Consider the following 22,286-nt stretch of genomic DNA (forward strand, 5'->3'; position numbering starts at 1 on the left):
AAGATAGTACATTGGGTAGGGCTTTGCCTTGCACACGGACAACCTGGGTTTGATCCCCAGCATCCCATATGTTCCTATAAGTAATTTCTGAGTGCAGAACCAGGAGTAATCCCTGAGCACCATGAGGGAGAAGAGAGGGAGTAAGGGAGGAAGACCTGTGCAGGTCAAGAAACAGAATAACCAAAGAGAATCTGGAAAGATTTCTGATCTCTATCTCCCCAGTTCCGAAAGAACAGCACACAAAGTTTTCTGGATCTTCCCCCTCTACCTGGGTCATGTACAGAGGAAGCTCCTACTGCTCTGGCCAAACACCCAGCAAGCCACTGCATAACTCAGTTGAAGAACTTGAGTTCTCATACCCAAAGTTAGTGAGCACCTACGTGTTGAGCATGATTTTGCACAGCAACATGTACTTCAGAGATGTAATAGCCTTGGGGCTATCGATAGAGTCATAACCTTCAAAAGCCTCATAGAAATAGGAATATGCAGTTTTCCAATCCTTTTCCTCAGCCGCATGGATAATACCTAGACAAAGAAAAGAAGTAAAAAAAACCATATGAAATAATAGAGCCACAAAAGATTCGCACTATAAAGAATCCCAGGGACTAGAGCAATAGTATATAGATGGAGGATGCTTGTCTTGCACATGGCCAACCCAGGTTCCATTCTTTTTTTTTTTCTTTTAAGGTTCCACTCTTGACACTTCATTTGGCTCCCTAATCCCAGAGTGCAGAGTCAGGAACAAACCCTAGGTACCTCTACTTATTTATAAAATCAAAGAAGATAAAGGATAAGGTTGGTTTTTTGTTTGTTTTGTTTTGGTTTTTGGTTTTTGGTCCACACCCAGCGGCACTCAGAGGTTACTCCTGGCTCTCTGCTCAGAAATCGCACCTGGCTCCTGGCAGGCACAGGGTCATATGGGATGCTGGGATTAGAACCACCATTGGTCCTAAATTAGCCACTTGCAAGGTAAACACCCTACTACTGTGCTATATCTCTTTGGCCCCAGGGCTAAGCTTTGCTTTTCTTTTCTTTTCTTTTCTTTTTTTTTTTTTGATTTTTGGGGCCACACCCGGTGATGCTCAGGGGTTGGTTACTCCTGGCTAAGTGCTCAGAAATTGCTCCTGACTTGGGGAACCATATGGGACACCAGGGAATCAAACCATGGCCCATCCTAGGCTAGCACCAGAAAGGCAGACAGACACCTTGCTCCATGCCACCACTCCAGCCCCATGGCTAAGCTTTTTCTAAGCAGAGCTTAGAATCCAGTTCTTTAGACTCCAAGTTCAATTGTCATTTTTGCCCTATTACCAGTATAAATTCCAAGAGAGTTTAAGACCAAATTCAAAAGAGATACTGAAAACACACTGATATACCACTCTCCTTACATCTCACCTCCTTTCTAGGCCAGTTTTTCTTTCTGGGCCACAGATAGTGGTGCTCAGGGCTTTTTCCTGGCTGTGCCCAGTCAGGTATCACTCTTGGCAGTGCTTGGGGGACCAAATCTGGTGTCAGGCATCTAACAAGGCATCAACAGCATATAAAACAAGTACCCTATCCCAGTACTATCTCTCCAGCCCTGGTCTTGCTACAAAAAAGGCCAAATTTACCCTCCATCAAACAGGATATTGACTCAAAAACTCTTTTAACTGCCTGAATGGCTTTTATTAGTAATATCAACCATCAAACAATTATGAGACCTTTTCTATCACTGACATTTTTTCATTTATAAGCAACTTTCAATTGAAGAAAAAGCTTGGATTTTCATTTCAGATATTTTTATATTTGTTTTTATCTGAATGCAATAAAGTATATAGATACAACATAATGGCAAATCTATAAACAAGTAAGTGGTATTCCTATCGTTCATCTAACCAATTTTCTCTGATTTAGAAGTTGGGTTATTCACACTGACCCTCTATGACTCCAAACCTATATAGCATCATTTGGTATAACTGAAAAATCAGTTCTTTCAAAGTTAGAAGTTATATCTTTTGTTTGTTTGTTTGTTTTTTGGGCCACACCCATTTGATGCTCAGGGGTTACTCCTGGCTAAGCGCTCAGAAATTGCCCCTGGCTTGGGGGACCATCTGGGACACCGGGAGATCGAACTGCGGTCCTTCTTCGGCTAGCACTTGCAAGGCAGACACCTTACCTCTAGTGCCACCTCACCGGCCCCATTAGAAGTTATCTGAGGGCCCGGAGAGATAGCACAGCGGCGTTTGCCTTGCAAGCAGCCGATCCAGGACCAAAAGTGGTTGGTTCGAATCGCGGTGTCCCATATGTCCCCCATGCCTGCCAGGAGCTATTTCTGAGCAGACAGCCAGGAGTAACCCCTGAGCACTGCTGGGTGTGGCCCAAAGACCAAAAAAAAAAAAAAAAAAAAAAAAAAGTTATCTGAATCATAAAAGTTTACATATCAGATCAAACTTTGCCTTAGTTCCTTAGAAAGTTATATAGATTTGAACCTTATCCACTTGTTTGCCATGATGCATCCCAATATTTAATCATCAAAATACATTTATAATGCAGGCTTCAATGCATCAATAAGAACTGCCTCAGGATAGGGTCAGGAATGTCGCTCAGCAACAGATTACTTGCCTTGCATATGTGAGACACTGGGTCTGATACAATGCTATGCCAAAAAAAAAAAAAAAAAAAAAGCATCCAGAGAGATAGCACAGCGGTAGGGCATTTGTCTTGCCCACGGCCAACCGAGGCATCCCATATGGTCCTCCTAGCCTACGAGGGACAATTTCTGAGCCAGAAGTAACCCCCAAGCACAGCCAGGTGTGGATCCCCTCTCAAAAAAAAAAAAAGAGAACACATAAAGCTTCCTCTTCAATACCCTATCCAAAAAGAGTCCCCTTTTGCTGTAATACTAGACCACAAGTGCATCAGAGATTCAAGTCATGATATTATTACACTTACTCCATATTGTCTTAGTTACTGAGCCACATTCTGGATCCTTGTTGGGATCCCGCACAGCAGAGCTGTCAGGAGAGCTCAGAGTGTATGGATGTGCAATTGCCACACAACCACTTTAAAGCCACAGAATAATCTTTCAGGCTATCAGCCTCAACAAATTAATATTGCTAAACTAGAAAAAAACTGGTGCTGAAGTAGTAGTACAGAGGGTAGACAAAAACTAGAAAAGACTATATCCATTTCCCAGTGGTCTTGAGCAGCACAAGGTAGGAAATAATGTTGGGGTTTTTTAATAAGACAGAGATGATGATAGATTAGATTAGATAGATAGATAGATAGATAGATAGATAGATAGATAGATAGATAGATAGATAGATAGATAGGGATGGATGGATAGATAGATAGTAGATAGATAGATAGATAGATGATAGATAGATGATAGATAGATAGATAGATAGATAGATAGATAGATAGATAGATAGATAGATAGATAGATAGATAGATAGGGATGGATGGATAGATAGATAGTAGATAGATAGATAGATAGATAGATAGATAGATAGATAGATAGATAGATAGATAGATAGATAGATAGATAGATAGATAGATAGATAGATATCCTCTATGCAGTTAGAAATATGGATATATAATTTGGACTTGAAAGCTATACAGGAAATCTACCTAGTTAGGGAGAATATTAATGTCACTTGGTAGATAGATAGATAGATAGATAGATAGATAGATAGATAGATAGATAGATGATAGATAGATAGATAGATAGATAGATAGATAGATAGATAGATAGATAGATAGATAGATAGATAGATATCCACTATGCAGTTAGAAATATGGATTTAGGGGCCGGGCGGTGGCGCTAAAGGTAAGGTGCGCCTGCCTTGCCTGCGCTAGCCTTGGACGGACCGCGGTTCAATCCCCCGGTGTCCCATATGGTCCCCCAAGCCAGGAGCAACTTCTGAGCGCATAGCCAGGAGTAACCCCTGAGCGTTACCGGGTGTGGCCCAAAAACCAAAAAAAAAAGAAATATGGATATATAATTTGGACTTGAAAGCTATACAGGAAATCTACCTAGTTAGGGAGAATATTAATGTCACTTGGTAGCTAAAATATGAAAAAGTATAAAAAGTATGACTTAGACTAGAAATAGAGTGGGCCCAGAAGCAGGCGGGAGGTCAAGCCCAGCAACACTCCAGACCAGTAAGTGCATGTTATCCCAACAGTTCTGCCAGTTGGAATACCCTATATCCCAAAATATACAATCTCCAGTGCACAATAACTATAGTGTGCAACCCGCAGGAGCACTGCAAACATACATGTACTAGTAAACAATTATGGTTTTATTCCTATCAGTCATCACAACAAAGAGAGAAAAAAATTTCTATTAACAAATTGATTTTATTTTAAGTGAGGGAGAGGACCAGAGCAACTGCACAATAGGTAGGCCATTTGCCTTGCACACAGCCGACACAGGTTCAATCTCCACCATACAATATGGTTCTCCCCAGGGCCAGAGTGATGGCGCAGCAGTAGGGCTTTTGCCTTGCAAGCGGCTGACCCAGGACAGATCGCGGTTCCATCCCCCAGCATCCCATATGGTCCCCCAAGCCAGGAGCAATTTCTGAGCACATAGCCAGGAGTAGCCCCTGAGCAGCACTGGGTGTGGTCCAAAAAACCGAAGGAAAAAAAGAAATATATGGTTCCCTGAACCTATGAGTAACCCTCGTGCTGCTGGTGTGGTCCAAATGGGGGGAGGGGGAAAGACACAGCTAGTTACAGGTAATCTTCAATCTAATTGGTTTCTCTGAAGAACACTGAGCTAAAATAGACAATTTTATTTTCTTTTTTTTTTTTTTTTTTTTTCTTTTTTGGTTTTTGGGCCACACCCGGCGGTGCTCAGGGGTCACTCCTGGCTGACTGCTCAGAAATAGCTCCTGGCAGGCACGGGGGACTATATGGGACACCGGGATTCGAACCAACCACCTTTGGTCCTGGATCGGCTGCTTGCAAGGCAAACACCGCTGAGCTATCTCTCCGGGCCCGACAATTTTATTTTCAAGCCAATCTTCATTCCTTCAAACCTACCTGAGGTAAAACGAGCATGGGGATGGATAAATAATAGTACAGGTGTTAAGGCACTTGCATGTTTGTTGCAAGCAACCAACCCCAATTCAAACTTCATCACTACATATGGTTCCCAAGAACTGTCAGGAATCACTCCTCAGCATAGTCAGGAGTAGCTACTGTCTGAGGCCCAAACTCTCCCCAGCTCCCTAAAAGGAAACATTTCCTGAATATGTAGGGTTACCTGACTGCATATCCAAAGTGGCTTGCAATTTAGGAGGGCAGTAGATGGCATTTGCTGTGGTTCGAGCAGAGGTTAAGGCAGCTCGGGCTTTCGGTAGATTGCTCAGGGCATGGTAGGTTTTGCTTTCTAAAAGCTGTACTTCCACCAAAAGGGCTTTATCATCCATCTTTTTCAACTCCCGTAGCAGCTGAGAGCCTAGAAGAAAAAAAACATATACCCATTTTGTTAATCACAATCTTACTACCTTAATACCATTAATATTTCATTTTATACCCTTATAAGAGCACTCAGAATGAAGAAACCTATCTGAAAAGTAAGAGATTTTTCTATATGTAAGAATTAAATTTTCTATGAATGTGCTACTTCCAAAAGAAAAACATATCTACCTGAAGTATTTTTCATACCAAACATCAAAAACATTAAAACAAAGACTCTAGGGGCCGGGCGGTGGCGCTGGAGGTAAGGTGCCTGCCTTACCTGCGCTAGCCTAGGAGACGGACCGCGGTTCGATCCCCCGGCGTCCCATATGGTCCCCCAAGCCAGGAGCGACTTCTGAGCACATAGCCAGGAGTAACCCCTGAGCGTTACCGGGTGTGGCCCAAAAACCAAAAAAAAAAAAAAAAAACAAAAAAAAAAACAAAGACTCTAAGGTTAGTCTTTTTTTTTTTTTTTTAATTTAAAATTAGTCTTAAGAACTGGATACAGAGACTAGGATGATAGTACAGCAGGTAGGAGCCTTGCTTTGCACACAGCTAAACCAGGTTCAATCCCTAGCATCCTGTAGGTCTGCCAAAAGTAATTTCTGAATGTTGAGCTAAGATTAAACCCTGAGGGGCCGGCGAGGTGGCGCTAGAGGCAAGGTGTCTGCCTTGCAAGCGCTAGCCAAGGAAAGGACCACGGTTCGATCCCCCGGTGTCCCATATGGTCCCCCCAAAGCCAGGGGCAATTTCTGAGCGCTTAGCCAGGAATAACCCCTGAGCATCAAACGGGTGTGGCCCAAAAAACCAAAAAAAAAAAAAAAAAAAAAAAAAGATTAAACCCTGAGCACTGCCAGGTAAGACCCTAAATCCCCCACCCAAAAGAAAAGAATTGGATACAGTGAGAATTTCCATCCAGAAAAACTGATTAATTATGCAACTCAGATCAATGATTTTTTTAGCTGTGATACTAAAAGTACAAGCAACGAAGTGGGGGGAAAAAGACAAATGAAACAGCCGAAATTTACTTGTACATCACTTTCACAGGAAAGTGAAAAAAATCACCAACAGAATGGGGAAAATACACAAATCATGAATTCAGAACTTACATTCCAATTAATAAAATGCAAATAATCTAACAGGCATTTTCCTAAATGTTCAACATATTAAAATATTCTCAATATCCTTAATTTGAGAAATAAAAATAAAATCATTGGGGCCAGAGAGATAGCATGGAGGTAGGGCATTTGCCTTGCATGCAGAAGGATGACGGTTCAAATCCCAGCATCCCATATCGTCCCCTGAGCCTGCCAGGAGCGATTTCTGAGCACAGAGCCAGGAGTAGCCCCTGAACGTTGCCAGGTGTGACCCAAAAACCAAAAAAAAAAATAATAATAATAAAATCATTAATTCAGAAAATGAAAATAAAAATCAGATAACACAGCAGGTAGGATTTGCCCTTGCATAGGGCCAACCCAGATTCAATCCCTGGCATCCCATACGGTCCCCCTAGCCTGCCAGGAGCAATTTCTGAATACATAGGCATGAGTAACCCCTGAGCGCCTCTGGATGTGGCCCCTCAAAAATAATCAGAATGAGATATGGGGCCAGAGAAAAGTAGGTAGGGTGCTTTCCTTACACACAGCTGAACAGAGTTCAATCCTAGGCATCCCACTTGGTACTCTGGGCACCAGCAGGATAATTCCTGAGTGCATAACCAGAAGTAACCCCTGAATATCACTGGGGATGGCCACACACTTACATACACACACACACACACACAACTCTATGTATATATGTGTATATATGTGTCTGTATGAATATACAGATCATGTTGAGAATTTGAAACTAATATACTTTATATATGTTAATTATAGCTCAATTTAAGACAAAAAGGTATATGAATTTTAGGTCTGTGAATTATATCTCAATAAAACTTTTTTTTGGGGGGGCAAAGATAGAATAGCAGGTAGTTTTTGCCTTATACCCAGCCAACGCCCAGTACCACCAGGAATGACTCCTGTGCACAGATCCTGTGGACTTTTGAATATAGCGCTCTCTCTCTCTCTCACTATATATATATATATATATATATATATATATATATATATATATATAAAATACTATATATAATAATACTCCTTGAAATTGTTATTTTGCAGGATATAGAGTACTGGCAATTTTTCAACTTAATAGATCATGAGAGTCTTATTTTCCCATCTCAGGTGAAAAAATATGTTTTAAGCATCAGGCAAATAGTTCAAGGAATTGAAAAGGCAAAAAAGAGAAAACCTTTAGTCAGCCCACTAGGAATTCTAGTTTCCATAATATATTTGCATCTGGTGAAGGTGAAGGTCAACTTTTAAAATAGATGTTACAGGTTTGTTTCTTGCTGATTGTTGGGGAAGGTGGTTTGGGGTCACACCAGCAGTACTAAGGGTTGCTAAGGGTAGTACTGGATAACCATCATGTGCAGTAATTAAACTGGGCCGCTAGTATGAACTCCACTATCTCCCAATTCTTTTTTTTTTTGTTTTTTGTTTTTTGGGCCACACCCTGTGACGCTCAGGGGTTACTCCTGGCTATGTGCTCAGAAGTTGCTCCTGGCTTCTTGGGGGACCATATGGGACGCCGGGGGATCGAACCGCGGTCCGTCCTAGACTAGCGCAGGCAAGGCAGGCACCTTACCTCCAGCGCCACCGCCCGGCTCCCTATCTCCCAATTCTTTAGAATAGAATAAATTTTAATTATAAATATAGTGACACTAAGTAAAATCTTTACATTTGACCCTCTGATTCTTCTACTTAGTTCCTTAGAATTTCCAAATGGCATTTTTCCATGACAGGTTGAGTGATTGTTTTGTTTTGATTTTTTTTGTGCAAGGGGTGGGGGGAACCAACATGGACACCACACCTAGTGATACTCAAAGTTTACTCCTTTCTCAGGGGACCATATGTGGTACCTGCAATCAAACTAGACAAGAGTCTTAAGCCCTATACTATCTATCAGGCCCTAAACTGAGTAAGCCTTAACAACCTTAAGCCATTCTTAGAAGAGGGTAAAACATAAATTAATACATAATAAGAATAATCAACTTCAGAGTATATTCATTTTACAGCAACCATGACTTACTCATTTCTACCAGCTTACTTACCCAAATGCAATGCTTCCTGGTACCTCTTGGTATCAAAGTACAAAGACACCAGTCTTGCCTAGGAAAGAGAAAAGGCATTGACTGATGGAAGGGCGGGAGGGGGTTAGGGGAGTGGAGCCAAAGAAAGAAATCAAAGATTGACAGTCACAGAACTGTGAATATTTAAGTCCTCATGATAACATCAAATTCAGCCTACAATAATCTAGTCCACGGTATTATCTTCTATTATGACTGCTAATTTTATCTATTAGTAGGCAATTATTAATGCACTGCTGATTACTCCAGTAAGTCAAGCAGTAGCGCTTTCCCAAATATTCAACGGGTGAGATACTTGCCTGGCACATGGCCAAGCCAAGTTTGATCCCTGGCATCCCACATAGTCACCCATGTACCACCAGGAGTAATTCCTGAGTGCAGAGCCAGGAGTAAGCCCTGAGCATCACTGGGTATAGGCCAAAAGCAAACAAAGAAAATATTAAAACAAAAATTTCAACCAGAGCAAGAATGTCATAAAGGAATTATTTTCAGTTAACTTTTAGGAAGCTGGATAATAAAAAATAAAATCACTGAAAATATTTTTGTTCAGGATGAGGTTACATATTTCAAGGATGTCTAATGCCTAGTTACCTGAACAAAATTAAGTACTGATTTAGGCACATACCTCCAAAGCTTGGCGTAAGAAAGTTCTTTTCTCTGATTTGGCCCATTCAATGCACTCTAAACACAATTCAACCTATGAGAGGAAAAGACAATACAAGCAACATTATGTTCTGACATTCCTTCCACAAAACTTGCTTAAAGGCTTGCAAAAACTGCTTAAAGGCTCTGAGAGGTCCCAGTTAATTCTCAGCACTATATATTCCTCTAAGCACTGCCTAGAATGATTCCAGACAACAAAACAGGAATGGCCCCAAGTACCAGAGAGGGTGCCCTCCACCCCAAAACACCTTATTTAGAGAAAAGCTTTAACTTCTTCCTTATGTAGTATTCTCTTTGCTCTTATTTTAGAAATTCATAGGGACATACTTTGATCCACAGTATTGCAGAAATGGTTATTCTAGAGTGAAGAATAACTTGGCTTTTTACACATAAAGTATCTCTGTACTTAGATTATGTTCTTTAGAAAAGAGATTCACCTTCTACAATCCCAGAAGGGACTGAAACCTTCCAACATATTTAATTCTATATTATTTATTTTTGTGAAAGCTAAACAAATTTGAAAGCAAGTATTGGTAATATGGTAATATGAATACACTGGCAATATAGGTTAGAGATTCTTTGCCTAAGAACAAAGTGCCTTCCTAACAGTTCATGGTTAAGACTTAAAATTCAGGCCAGAGTGGTGGCGCAAGCGGTAGGGTGTTTGCCTTGCATGTGCTAATCTAGGACGGACCGTGGTCTGATTCCCCGGCATCCCATATGGTCCCCCAAGCCAGGAGCAATTTCTGAGCACACAGCCAGGAATAACCCCTGAGCCACTGGTTGTGGCCCAAAAACCAAAAAATGCCCAACTCATTCTTGTCTTTAAGATTCTAAGTGCGGGGCCGGGCGGTGGCGCTCGAGGTAAGGTGCCTGCCTTACCTGCGCTAGCCTAGGAGACGGACCGCGGTTCGATCCCCCGGAGTCCCATATGGTCCCCCAAGCCAGGAGCGACTTCTGAGCGCATAGCCAGGAGTAACCCCTGAGCGTCACCGGGTGTGGCCCAAAAACCAAAAAAAAAAAAAAAAAGATTCTAAGTGCATGGGGGGGCCAGGTGGTGGCGCTAAAGGTAAGGTGCCTGCCTTGCCTGCGCTAGCCTTGGATGGACCGCGGTTCGATCCTCCGGTGTCCCATATGGTCCCCCAAGCCAGGAGCAACTTCTGAGCGCATAGCCAGGAGTAACCCCTGAGCGTTACCGGGTGTGGCCCAAAAACCAAAAAAAAAAAAAAAAAAGATTCTAAGTGCATGGGGCTAGAGAGATAGTACAGCTGGTAGGGTGCTTGCCTTGCAGGCACTTGGCCTGGGTTCGATCCTCTGCACCACAGATGGCTTGCTGAGCACAGCCAGTTTTGTAGCCACAAAACAAAACAAAAAAAAGACTCTTAGATTGACCTGGCTTTCTACATCTGGGGCCGGGCGGTGGCGCTAGAGGTAAGGTGCCTGCTTTGCCTGCGCTAGCCTTGGATGGACCGAGGTTCGATCCCCCGGTGTCCCATATGGTCCCCCAAGCCAGGAGCGACTTCTGAGTGCATAGCCAGGAGTAACCCCTGAGCATCACCAGGTGTGGCCCAAAAACCAAAAAAAAAAAAAAAAAAAGATTCTAAGTGCAAGTAAGTAAGTTATTATCATCCTTATAGAAACACAAAGCTTTTGGGGCCGGAGCACAGAGGTCAACCCAGGACAGGCTCAGGTTTAATTCCCAGTGTCCCATAATATAGTCCCCCAAGCCTGTCAGGTGTGACCTAAAAGCAAAAAAAAGGGAAAGAAAGAAAAGAAAGAAAAGGAAGGGAGGGGGGAAGGAGGGAGAAAGGGAGGGAAGAAGAGGGAGGCAGAGGAGAGGGAGAGAAAAGGAAGGAGGGAGGGAGGGAGGGAGGGAGGGAGGGAGGGAGGGAGGGAGGGAGGGAGGGAGGGAGGGAAGGAGGGAAGGAGGGAAGGAGGGAAAGAGGGAGGGAAGAAGGAAGGAGGGAAGAATGAAGGAGGGAAGAAGGAAGGAAGGAAGGAAGGAAGGAAGGAAGGAAGGAAGGAAGGAAGGAAGGAAGGAAGGAAGGAAGGGAGGGAGGGAGGGAGGGAGGGAGGGAGGGAGGGAGGGAGGGAGGGAGGGAGGGAGGGAGGGGAAGGGAAGGGAAGGGAAGGGAGGGAGGGAGGGAGGGAAGGGAGGGAGGGAGGGAGGGAAGGAAGGAAGGAAGGAAGGAAGGAAGGAAGGAAGGAAGGAAGGAAGGAAGGAAGGAAGGAAGGAAGGAAGGAAGGAAGGAAGGAAGGGAGGGAGGGAGGGAGGGAGGGAGGGAGGGAGGGAGGGAAGGAGGGAGGGAGGGAGGGAGGGGAAGGGAGGAAGGGTGGGAGGGAAGGAGGGAGGAAGGGAGGGAAGGAGGGGAAGGGAGGAAGGGAGGGAAGGAGGGAAGGAAGGGAGGAAGGGAGGGAAGGAGGGAAGGAAGGAAGGAAGGAGGGAAGGAAGGAAGGAAGGAAGGAAGGAAGGAAGGAAGGAAGGAAGGAAGGAAGGAAGGAAGGAAGGAAGGAAGGAAGGAAGGAAGGAAGGAAGGAAGGAAGGAAGGAAGGAAGGAAGGAAGGAAGGAAGGAAGGAAGGAAGGAAGGAAAAGCTTTTATTAAAAGCAATAAACAGGGACTTGGAGAAATAGCACAGCGTTGTTTGCCTTGCAAGCAGCCGATTCAGGACCAAAGGTGGTTGGTTCGCATCCCAGTGTCCCATATGGTCCCCCGTGCCTACCAGGAGCTATTTCTGAGCAGACAGCCAGGAGTAACTCCTGAGCACCGCGGGTGTGGCCCAAAAACCAAAAAAAAAAAAAAAAAAAAACAATAAACAGTTGGACCTAGAGAATAGTACAGCAGGTAGGGCATTTGCATTGCATGCAATTGTGCAGCTGACCTAGGTTCGATCCTCAGCAACCCATACAGTACCCCCAGCATGCCAGGAGTGGTTTCCTAAGCACCACTAGGTATTGGGGGAGAGGGGAAATAAATTATAAATAAATAGTAGAAAGTAAAAAATAACTAAAACTTACATTTAATAGAGCTTTTGTGTTATTACATAAAGGTGCTCTGAAATCTAGTGTCAACATAACCCAAGTAGTGATATAACATGCAAACAAATTGATTACAGTAGTGTCCTATCTAGGAAACAAACATGCTATTAGGTATCCATAACACAGTAATTTTGACAAAACACATATTAAGTGCTGCCAATACTGTTTCACTTCTGTTATAAATTTTGTATTAAGATTCCTAATGAGGGCCCGGAGAGATAGCACAGTGGCGTTTGCCTTGCAAGCAGCCGATCCAGGACCAAAGATGGTTGGTTCGAATCCCGGTGTCCCATATGGTCCCCCGTGCCTACCAGGAGCTATTTCTGAGCAGACAGCCAGGAGTAACCCCTGAGCATCGCCAGGTGTGGCCCCCAAAAAAAAATTCCTAATGAAGGGGGCCAGAGCTATAGCACAGCCAGCAGGGCATTTGCCTTGAACTAGACTGACCTGGGTTTGATCCCCACCATCCCATGTGTCCCCCCAAACCTGCCAGGAGCAATTTCTGAGCACAGAGCCAGGAGTAATCCAAGCGCTCTGGGGGATGGCCAAACCCCCAGACCAAAAAACACTCCTAATCAAGAGGTTAACAATGAAAGTACTATGGATAAGGTGCTTGGCTTGCACACAGCTGACCTGGGTTAGATCCCTGGAACCCAATATGGTCCCAAATAGTGCTCAGGAGGTCAATTGGAGTCTGAGCTTACTCCTAGCTTTGTGCTCAGGGATCACTCCTGGTAGTTCTTGGAGGATCATATGAGGTGGGAATCAAACTGAATATGGCTACATGCAAAGTATGTGCCTTAAGTTCTATACTACCTTTACCTACAATAGAGTACTTTTGTTGTTTTGTTTTTGGGCCACAACCGTTGACACTCAGGGGTTACTCCTGGCTATGCACTCAGAAATCGCTCCTGGCTTGGGAAAACCTTATGGGATGCCAGGGGATCGAACCACGGTCTGTCCTACACTAGCACTTGTAAGGCAGATAGATACCTTACCTCTAGCGCCACCGCTCCGGCCCCAAAATAGAGTATTTTTAAAATAAATCTTCAAAAGAGAAATGTAAAGGAATGGAGCCAGAGAGATAGCATAGAGATATGGCATTTGCCTTTCATGCAGAAGGATGGTGGTTCGAATACAAGGATCCCATATGCCTGTGCCTGCCAGAGGTGATTTCTGAGCATAGAAAGCCAGGAGTGATCCCTGAGCGCTGCCGGGTGTGACCCAAAACAAAAACAAAACAAAACAAAAAAAAGAAATGTAAAGGAACATTGAAACTGGCAGATCTTCTATCTTTAGATCCTAATTTCAATAAATAAACTAATAATAGGGCTCGGAGAGATAGCACAGCGGCGTTTGCCTTGCAAGCAGCCGATCCAGGACCAAAGGTGGTTGGTTCGAATCCCGGTGTCCCATATGGTCCCCCGTGCCTGCCAGGAGCTATTTCTGAGCAGACAGCCAGGAGTAACCCCTGAGCACCGCCGGGTGTGGCCCAAAAACCAAAAAAAAATAAATAAATAAAAAAAAGAACTAATAATACACTTTATTTGGAGGATTCACCACCAGTAAGACTCAATAAAACCTTTACTACTAGAGCCCTCTGGTGGCAACTTAATTTCTTTCTAACTTTAAACTCAAATAACCTACCTCAAAATTTCGACAAAAACGAAAATAAGGGGCTGGAGAGATAGCATGGAGGTAAGGCATTTGCCTTTCATGCAGAAGGTCATCCGTTCGAATCCTGGCATCCCATATGGTCCCCCGTGCCTGCCAGGAGCAATTTCTGAACGTGGAGCCAGGAGTAACCCCTGAGCACTGCAGGGTGTGACCCAAAAACCACAAAAAAAAAAAAAAAAAAACCACAAAAGTAAAAACAAGCCCATCACAATTTAAAGAGTTTTCAGTCACACTCTGGAAAGTCAAACTCATAGCAGAATAGAATTAAAAATATTTATCAATAAAAATTTAAGTCTTGGGGCCGGAGAGATAACATGGAGGTAAGGCGTTTGCCTTTCATGCAGAAGGTCATTGGTTCAAATCCCGGCATCCCATATGGTCCCCCGTGCCTGCCAGGAGCAATTTCTGAGCATGGAGCCAGGAGTAACCCCTGAGCACTGCCGGGTGTGACCCAAAAACCACAAAAAAAAAAAAAAAAAAAAAATTTAAGTCTTTGCTCCTATGTGTCTTGTGAGAGCTAACATGCTTAACACTGATGTGTGTATATATATAAGATATAGATATATATACTACCAATATTATGTTAATGAGTTTTTCCTTTTTCTCTTTACTACAATTGGAACAATACATTTAGGAGTGATATTTCTCCTGATGCAAAAAAAAAAAAAATTTTTACCAACTTTTTATTTTCCCCACACCCAGTGGCACTCAGGCTCCAGGCTATGTGCTCAGAAATTGCTCCTGGCAGGCCCCAGGAACTATATAGGATGCCAGGATTCAATTCGAACCACCACTATCGTCCTAGGTTATTTGCCCTACTGCTGCTAGGTTAGTTGCCCTACTGCTGCCCTACTACAGGGTTTCTTATAAAATTTTTTTGTTTGGGGCCAGAGAGATAGGATGGAGATAAGGCGTTTGCCTTGCATGCAGAAGGTTGGTGGTTGGAATCCTGGCATCCCATATGGTCCCCCGAGCCTTCCAGGAGCATAGACCCAGGAGTAAGCCCTGAGTGTTGCCGGGTGTGACCCAAAAACTCAAAAAAAAAACTTTTTTGTATAGCCTAGAAAAGATCACCCAATTAAATTTGCATTTACTAACATAATAGTGAAGTCTAAAAAGTATCTCTAAAAATTCAACATGTGGGCCCGGAGAGATAGCACAGCCACATTTGCCTTGCTTTCTCCTGGGCCCGGAGAGATAGCACAATAGCGTTTGCGTTGCAAGCAGCCGATCCAGGACCAAAGGTGGTTGGTTCGAATCCCGGTGTCCCATATGGTCCCCCGTGCCTGCCAGGAGCTATTTCTGAGCAGACAGCTAGGAGTAACCCCTGAGCACCGCCGGGTGTGGCCCAAAAACCAAAAAAAAAAAAACAACAATGAAACTTTTTTGTTTTTTTTTGTTTTGAGGCCACACCCAGTGACCCTCAGGGGTTATGCTCCTGGCTATGTGCTCAGAAATCGCTGGTCAGCTGCATGGAAGGAAAACTTGCCACTACTCCACCACCCCCTAACAGGCCCATATGGAATGCTGGGATTCAAACCATCATTGGTCCTGGGTGGGCCTCTTGCAAGGAAAACGCCCTACTACTGTGCTATCTCTCCAGCACCAACAATATATACTATCAGTTACAGGGTATATGGTTTGCATTATCTAAAACAGGGGTCTCAAACTCAATTTACCTGGGGGCCACAGGAGGCAAAGTCGGGGTGATCCTTGAATGCAAAAATGCAAAGTCAGTAGTAAGTCTTGAACATTGGGAGGTGTGACCCAAACAACTAAAACAAAACAAAAAAAATTCCTCTAGGGCAGGGCCACAAAACGTTATACGGAGAGCCACAAACAGCCAGCGGGCCGCGAGTTTGAAACCCCTGATCTAAAATTTCTGTTCTACAAAAAATGTTTAAGGCTGTAACAGCTCTTCTATTTGAAAATCTTTGTGCTTTGTTAATTCTTTTTTTTTTTTTTTTTTTTTTTTTGGTTTTTGGGCCACACCCAGTAACACTCAGGGGTTACTCCTGGCTATGTGCTCAGAAGTTGCTCCTGGCTTGGGGGACCATATGGGACACCGGGGGATCGAACTGCGGTCCGTCCAAGGCTAGCGCAGGCAAGGCAGGCACCTTACCTTTAGCGCCACCGCCCGGCCCCGATCTAAAATTTCTGTTCTACAAAAAATGTTTAAGGCTGTAACAGCTCTTCTATTTGAAAATCTTTGTGCTTTGTTAATTCTTTTTTTTTTTTTTTTGGTTTTTGGTTTTTGGGCCACACCCAGCGGTGCTCAGGGGTTACTCCTGGCTGTCTGCTCAGAAATAGCTCCTGGCAGGCACGGGGGACCATGTGGGACATCGGGATTCGAACCAACCACCTTTGGTACTGGATCGGCTGCTTGCAAGGCAAACGCCCTAAGGCAAATGCCCTGTGCTATCTCTCGGGCCCAGCTTTGTTAATTCTTTGACAATGAATGATAGGACAGAATACAGAAGAGAGCAGGTAAATGCCAAAGTCCAGCATTATGACCTGACACCATATAAAGAGAGCTCTTAGTGCTCACTCTGGTATCACACATTCTAAAACTAGAAATAATACAGAGGTAAGCATGGCCCCTGCACGAGGTTGACAACCTTTTAGTGCTCTGTATTTTAAAAAAAGAAACAGGCCAGAGCAATAGTACAACAGGTAGGGCACTTGAGTTGCACCAGGCCGACCAGGATTTGATCCCCAGCATTGTATATGGTTCCCCAAGCACCAGCAGAAAAAAAATTTCTGAGTAAAGAGCTAGAAGTAATCCCTGAGCACCATCAGGTGTGGAAAAAAAATTTAATTAAGGGCCCGGAGAGATAGCACAGCGGTGTTTGCCTTGCAAGCAGCCGATCCAGGACCAAAGGTGGTTGGTTCGAATCCCGGTGTCCCATATGGTCCCCCGTGCCTGCCAGGAGCTATTTCTGAGCAGACAGCCAGGAGTAACCCCTGAGCGGTACCGGGTGTGGCCCAAAAACCAAAAAAAAAAAAAAAAAAAAAAAAAATTTAATTAAAAAAAATAATAAACTCGGGGCCGGAGAGATAGCATGGAGGTAAAGTGTTTGCCTTTCATGCAGAAGGACAGTGGTTCGAATCCCGGCATCCCATATGGTCCCCCGAGCCTGCCAGGAGCAATTTCTGAGCGTAGAGCCAGGAGGAACCCCTGAGCACTGCCGAGTGTGACCCAAAAACCAAATAAACAAACAAACAAACAAACGAATTCAGGCCAAAGCAATAGCAAAGAGGTAAGACATTTGCCTTGCACACCAGCGGACCTGGGACAAACCTGGGTTCAATTCCTGGTATCCCATATGGTCCTGCAGCCTGCCAGGAGTGATTTCTGATACTTAGTAACCCAAGTATCGCCGGGGGTGGCCCAAAACCAAAATAATAATAATAACAACAACAGTAATAATAAAGAAACTACATACATAGTTTTCCTGAGTACCAGCTGAAAATAGGCACTGGCAGTCAGATGTGACACCCATAACCAACACGGGGGGGAAAAAGAAAAGGAATATATGAGAACTGAATACTTTTGCACAAAGCCCTTGAATGTGAAAGTTTATGATAAAAATTAGGTATTTGGGGCCGGAGACATAGCATCCCATATGGTCCCCCAAGCCTACCAGGAATGATTTCTGAGCACAGAGCCAGGAATAATCCCTGACCACCACCAGGTATAGCCCAAACCCTCCTTCTTCCAACCTCCCAAAAAAGAAATTATAGCAAGAGGTTTAGTGATTTGGAAAGCCATTCTAGACCTTCAGATCTAACCTGAATGTGAAAAAGACATTCATCTTTGTACACAAGATACAAATGGACTGGGCCAGAGATAGTCGAGCATGCCTTATATATGGCCAACCCATGTTCTATTCCTATTATCTTGTAGGTCCTCCAAACCTTTCCAGGAGTAATCCATGAACAAAGAACTACAAGTAAACTGAACAGCACTGGTGCATTCCCCCCAACTAAAAAAAAAAAAAAAAAAAAAAAAAAAAGATGAGTGCTCATTCTAAACAAAGGCAACTTGGCAATACAAAATGTGCCAAGTAAAGATGCTAAAGACTTAATTATGCTCATGAAGAGCTTTGTAACACAGGATGCAAGGCCTCACAGACACAGAAACTTTACAAAGGTGTGGCAATATAACACCTCAAAGACAAGAATCAGTCTGTGACCCTGATGTAATGAGAATTCCAGGGACCACTGACAATCTCCACTTACAAAGCAAAGCATGGAACAAATCCAAAGTATCAAATGCCCAGTAACAAAGAAACTAACATATTCAAGTCCTGAGCTATCTTGTCTTCCCAGCTGTCCCATTCACCCTAACCCCAAAGTGCAGAGAGGTATTTCTCTCACTTAACAGACTTTCCAATTTGTCATTTAAGGAGCTTACCTCTTGTCCTGTAGCTGCTTCCATATCAAGAAACAGATCAAGAAGAGATCTCACCAAGCGAGCTGCTTTAGCCTTGCTGATTGAATTTAAGAAGGGTCTCACATACTTCAGGAGTCCTCCAAGCTCTGTGAGAAAAACAATACACATAGGAAAAAGTAAGCATCCATATTAGAGAAAACATTCACTAAAAAATGACCCCAAAAAAACATAAAAACACTAGTGTCAACGGAATCACTTACATGAAACCATAGAAATTTAAAGTGTTTAGAAGGTGATACAGTAGGGGCTGAAGAGATAGCATGGAGGCAAGGCATTTGCCTTTCATACAGAAGGTCATTGGTTCAAATCCCGGCATTCCATATGGTCCCCTGAGCCTGCCAGGAGTGATTTCTGAGCACAGAACCAGGAATAACGTCTGAGAGCTAATGGGTGTGACCCAAAAATTAAAAAAAAAAAAAAAAAAAGATAATACAGTAGCAAAAATAAGCAATATATACCATGTTTTTGTTTTTGTTTTTGGGTCACACCCGGCAGTGGTCAGGGGTTATTCCTGGCTCTATGCTCAGAAATCACTCCTGGCAGGCTCAGGGGACCATATGGGATGCCGGGATTCAAACCACCAACCTTTCGCATGCAAGGCAAACGCCTTACCTCCATGCTATCTCTCTTGGCCCCTGCCTCAGTTATCTTTTTGTTTTTTTTTTTGGTTTTTGGGCCACACCCAATAACGCTCAGGGGTTACTCCTGGCTATGCGCTCAGAAGTTGCTCCTGGCTTGGGGGACCATATGGGACACCGGGGGATCGGACCGCGGTCCGTCCAAGGCTAGCGCAGGCAAGGCAAGCACCTTACCTTTAGCGCTACCGCCCGGCCTCCTGCCTCAGTTATCTTAATAAAAGATACACACACCTCATATGCTCCCCAAGCACTGCCAGCAGTGATCCCTGAGTACAGAATCAGGAGTAAAAGCTGAGCACTGCCAAATGTAACAAAAACAAAAAAAAAGTTATGGTATTTTCCCCTTGAAGTTCTCTTATACCTTTTTAAAATGTTTAATTTTCTTTTTTCTTTTTTCTTTTTTTTGGTTTTTGGGCCACACCCGGCAGTGCTCAGGGGTTACTCCTGGCTGTCTGCTCAGAAATAGCTCTTGGCAGGCACGGGGGACCATATGGGACACCGGGATTCGAACCAACCACCTTTGGTCCTGGATCGGCTGCTTGCAAGGCAAACGCCGCTGTGCTATCTCTCCGAGCCCAAAATGTTTAATTTTCAAAATCTATCTTAAACGGGGCCGGAGAGATAGCATGGAGGTAAGGCGTTTGCCTCTCATGCAGGAGGTCATCGGTTCGAATCCCGGCGTCCCATATATGGTCCTCCCGTGCCTGCCAGGAGCAATTTCTGAGCCTGGAGCCAGGAATAACCCCTGAGCACTGCCGGGTGTGACCCAAAAACCACAAAAAAAAAAAAAAAAAAAAAAATCTATCTTAAACAACAAAAGGGGCCAAAAAAAAAAAAAGTACAGAGAGTAAAAAGAAAACACCTGCCTTACATGTAGTCAACCCAGGTTGAAACCCCAACACCCCATATGGCTGTCCAATTCCACAAGCAGTGATACCCAAAAAAATAAAATAAATTAAAAATTTACTTTATAAAAAGAATTTGGACCCGGAGAGATAGCACAGTGGTGTTTGCCTTGCAAGCAGCCCATCCAGGACCTAAGGTGGTTGGTTCAAATCCCAGTGTCCCATATAGTCCCCCGTGCCTGCCAGGAGCTATTTCTGAGCAGACAGCCAGGAGTAACCCCTGAGCAATGCCGGGTGTGGCCCAAAAACAAAAACAAAAAACAAAACAAAACATAAAAAGAATTTACTTTAGGGCCCGGAGAGATAGCACAGCGGCGTTTGCCTTGCAAGCAGCCGATCCAGGACCAAAGGTGGTTGGTTCGAATCCCGGTGTCCCATATGGTCCCCCGTGCCTGCCAGGAGCTATTTCTGAGCAGACAGCCAGGAGTAACCCCTGAGCACCGCTGGGTGTGGCCCAAAAACCAAAAAAAAAAAAAGAATTTACTTTATTACCACTGTATTTTTAATATTCTCCAGTAATAATTTGTTTTGATTTTGATTTTAGTTTTGGTTTTATAGCACCCAGTGGTGCTCATGGGTTATTTCTGGCTCTGTACTCAAAAATTAATCCTGGCAGGCTTGGGACCATATGGGATGCTGGAGATCAAACAGGGGTCAACCATAAACAGAAGGCAAATGCCCTACTCACTGTACTCACTCAGGCCCCCAATTATATTCTTATATTCACTCTAAAATATGAACTCTTATTTGGGGCCAGAGCAATAGTACCTAAATAATGCCAAATATGGCCCCCCAAAAATTAAAAGCAATTGTAATTGTCTCTCCTCCTACTGCTGTACTAAATAGAATACTATGGGGCCAGAGCAATAGCACAGCGGGTAGGTTTTGCACATGGCTGGTCAACCCCAGTTCCATCCCCAGCATCCATATAGTGCCCCCAAGCCTGCCAGGAGTAACTTATGAGTGCAGAGCCAGGAGTAACCTGAGTGTCACCAGATGTAGCCCAAAATCCAATGGGGGGTGTGGGGGGGAATCAAATACCTCAATTATATAAAAAATATAGTGAAGGGGGCCGGAGAGATCGCATGGAGGTAGGGCATTTGCCTTGCATGCAGAAGGATGTTGGTTTGAATCCAGCATCCCCTATTGGTCCCCCAAGCCTGTCAGGAGCGATTTCTGAGCATAGAGCCAAGAGTAATCCCTGAGCACTGCCGGGTGTGACCCCAAAACAAACAAACAAATATAGTGAAATTATTTTTTCCAATCCAAACATTTTCAAAGAGATTCCAGAAAGAAAACAAGGGGAAGATAAGGTACAAAGAAAAGAAAAAAGAAGTAAAATTTTTGTTTTTGTGAGAAAAACAGGTTCAATGGCAGATACCTAACTCAGCCATAGCAGTGTAGAAATTGTCATAGACAATAACAAGTGGGTATAGCTTTATTTTTATTTTATTTTATTTTATTTTTATTTATTTATTTATATTTTTTTTTGGTTTTTGGGCCACACCCGGCATTGCTCAGGGGTTACTCCTAGCTGTCTGCTCAGAAATAGCTCCTGGCAGGCACGGGGAACCATATGGGACACCGGGATTCGAACCAACCACCTTTGGTCCTGGATCAGCTGCTTGCAAGGCAAACGCCGCTGTGCTATCTCTCCGGGCCCAGGTATAGCTTTATTTTATAAAACTTTATTTATAAAAACATAGGTCAGGGGGCCGGGCGGTGGCGCTGGAGGTAAGGTGCCTGCCTTGCCTGCGCTAGCCTAGGACGGACCGCGGTCCGATCCCCCGGCGTCCCATATGGTCCCCCAAGAAGCCAGGAGCAACTTCTGAGCGCATAGCCAGGAGTAACCCCTGAGCCTCACAGGGTGTGGCCCAAAAACCAAAAAAAAAAAAACATAGGTCAGGGGGCCAGAGCGGTGGCACAAAGGGTAAGGCATCTGCCTTGCCGTGCTAGCCTAGGACAGACTATGTTTCAATCCCCAGCATCCCATATGGTCCCCAAGCCAGGAGTGATTTCTGAGCGCAAAGCTAGGAGTAGTAACCCCTGAGCATCACCAGGTATGGCCAAAAACCAAAAAAAAAAAAAAAAAAAATAAAGTCAGATCATCGTGGAATCTTGCAAATCTATGGGTTTTACAACTTTAACCAAAGAAACCTAAGATTGAGATTTGAGTAATTTTCTATTCTATTTATATTAACACCATTCAGAGAAGTAGTAGTTACAGCAGGTAAGGGTCTTGCACATGGTCAACCTGGCACCCCATATGGT

General features: G+C 43.9%; 1 protein-coding gene across 2 annotated transcripts in view; it reads right to left on the bottom strand.

Moving 5' to 3' along the window:
• Window positions 1-22,286, bottom strand: part of PSMD11 (proteasome 26S subunit, non-ATPase 11) — a 45,174-nt gene that overhangs the window by 13,016 nt on the left and 9,872 nt on the right. For both annotated transcript variants that reach the window (XM_049772144.1, XM_049772148.1), the window contains exons 3-7: window positions 18,434-18,558; window positions 9,264-9,335; window positions 8,603-8,660; window positions 5,252-5,446; window positions 381-525 (exon numbers count right to left, since the gene is read on the bottom strand). In XM_049772144.1, the coding sequence (XP_049628101.1) occupies window positions 381-525; window positions 5,252-5,446; window positions 8,603-8,660; window positions 9,264-9,335; window positions 18,434-18,558 (595 nt within the window). The remainder of the gene's footprint in view (window positions 1-380; window positions 526-5,251; window positions 5,447-8,602; window positions 8,661-9,263; window positions 9,336-18,433; window positions 18,559-22,286) is intronic.

This window comes from Suncus etruscus, chromosome 1, assembly GCF_024139225.1.
Source record: "Suncus etruscus isolate mSunEtr1 chromosome 1, mSunEtr1.pri.cur, whole genome shotgun sequence".
Taxonomy (NCBI): Eukaryota; Metazoa; Chordata; class Mammalia; order Eulipotyphla; family Soricidae; genus Suncus; species Suncus etruscus.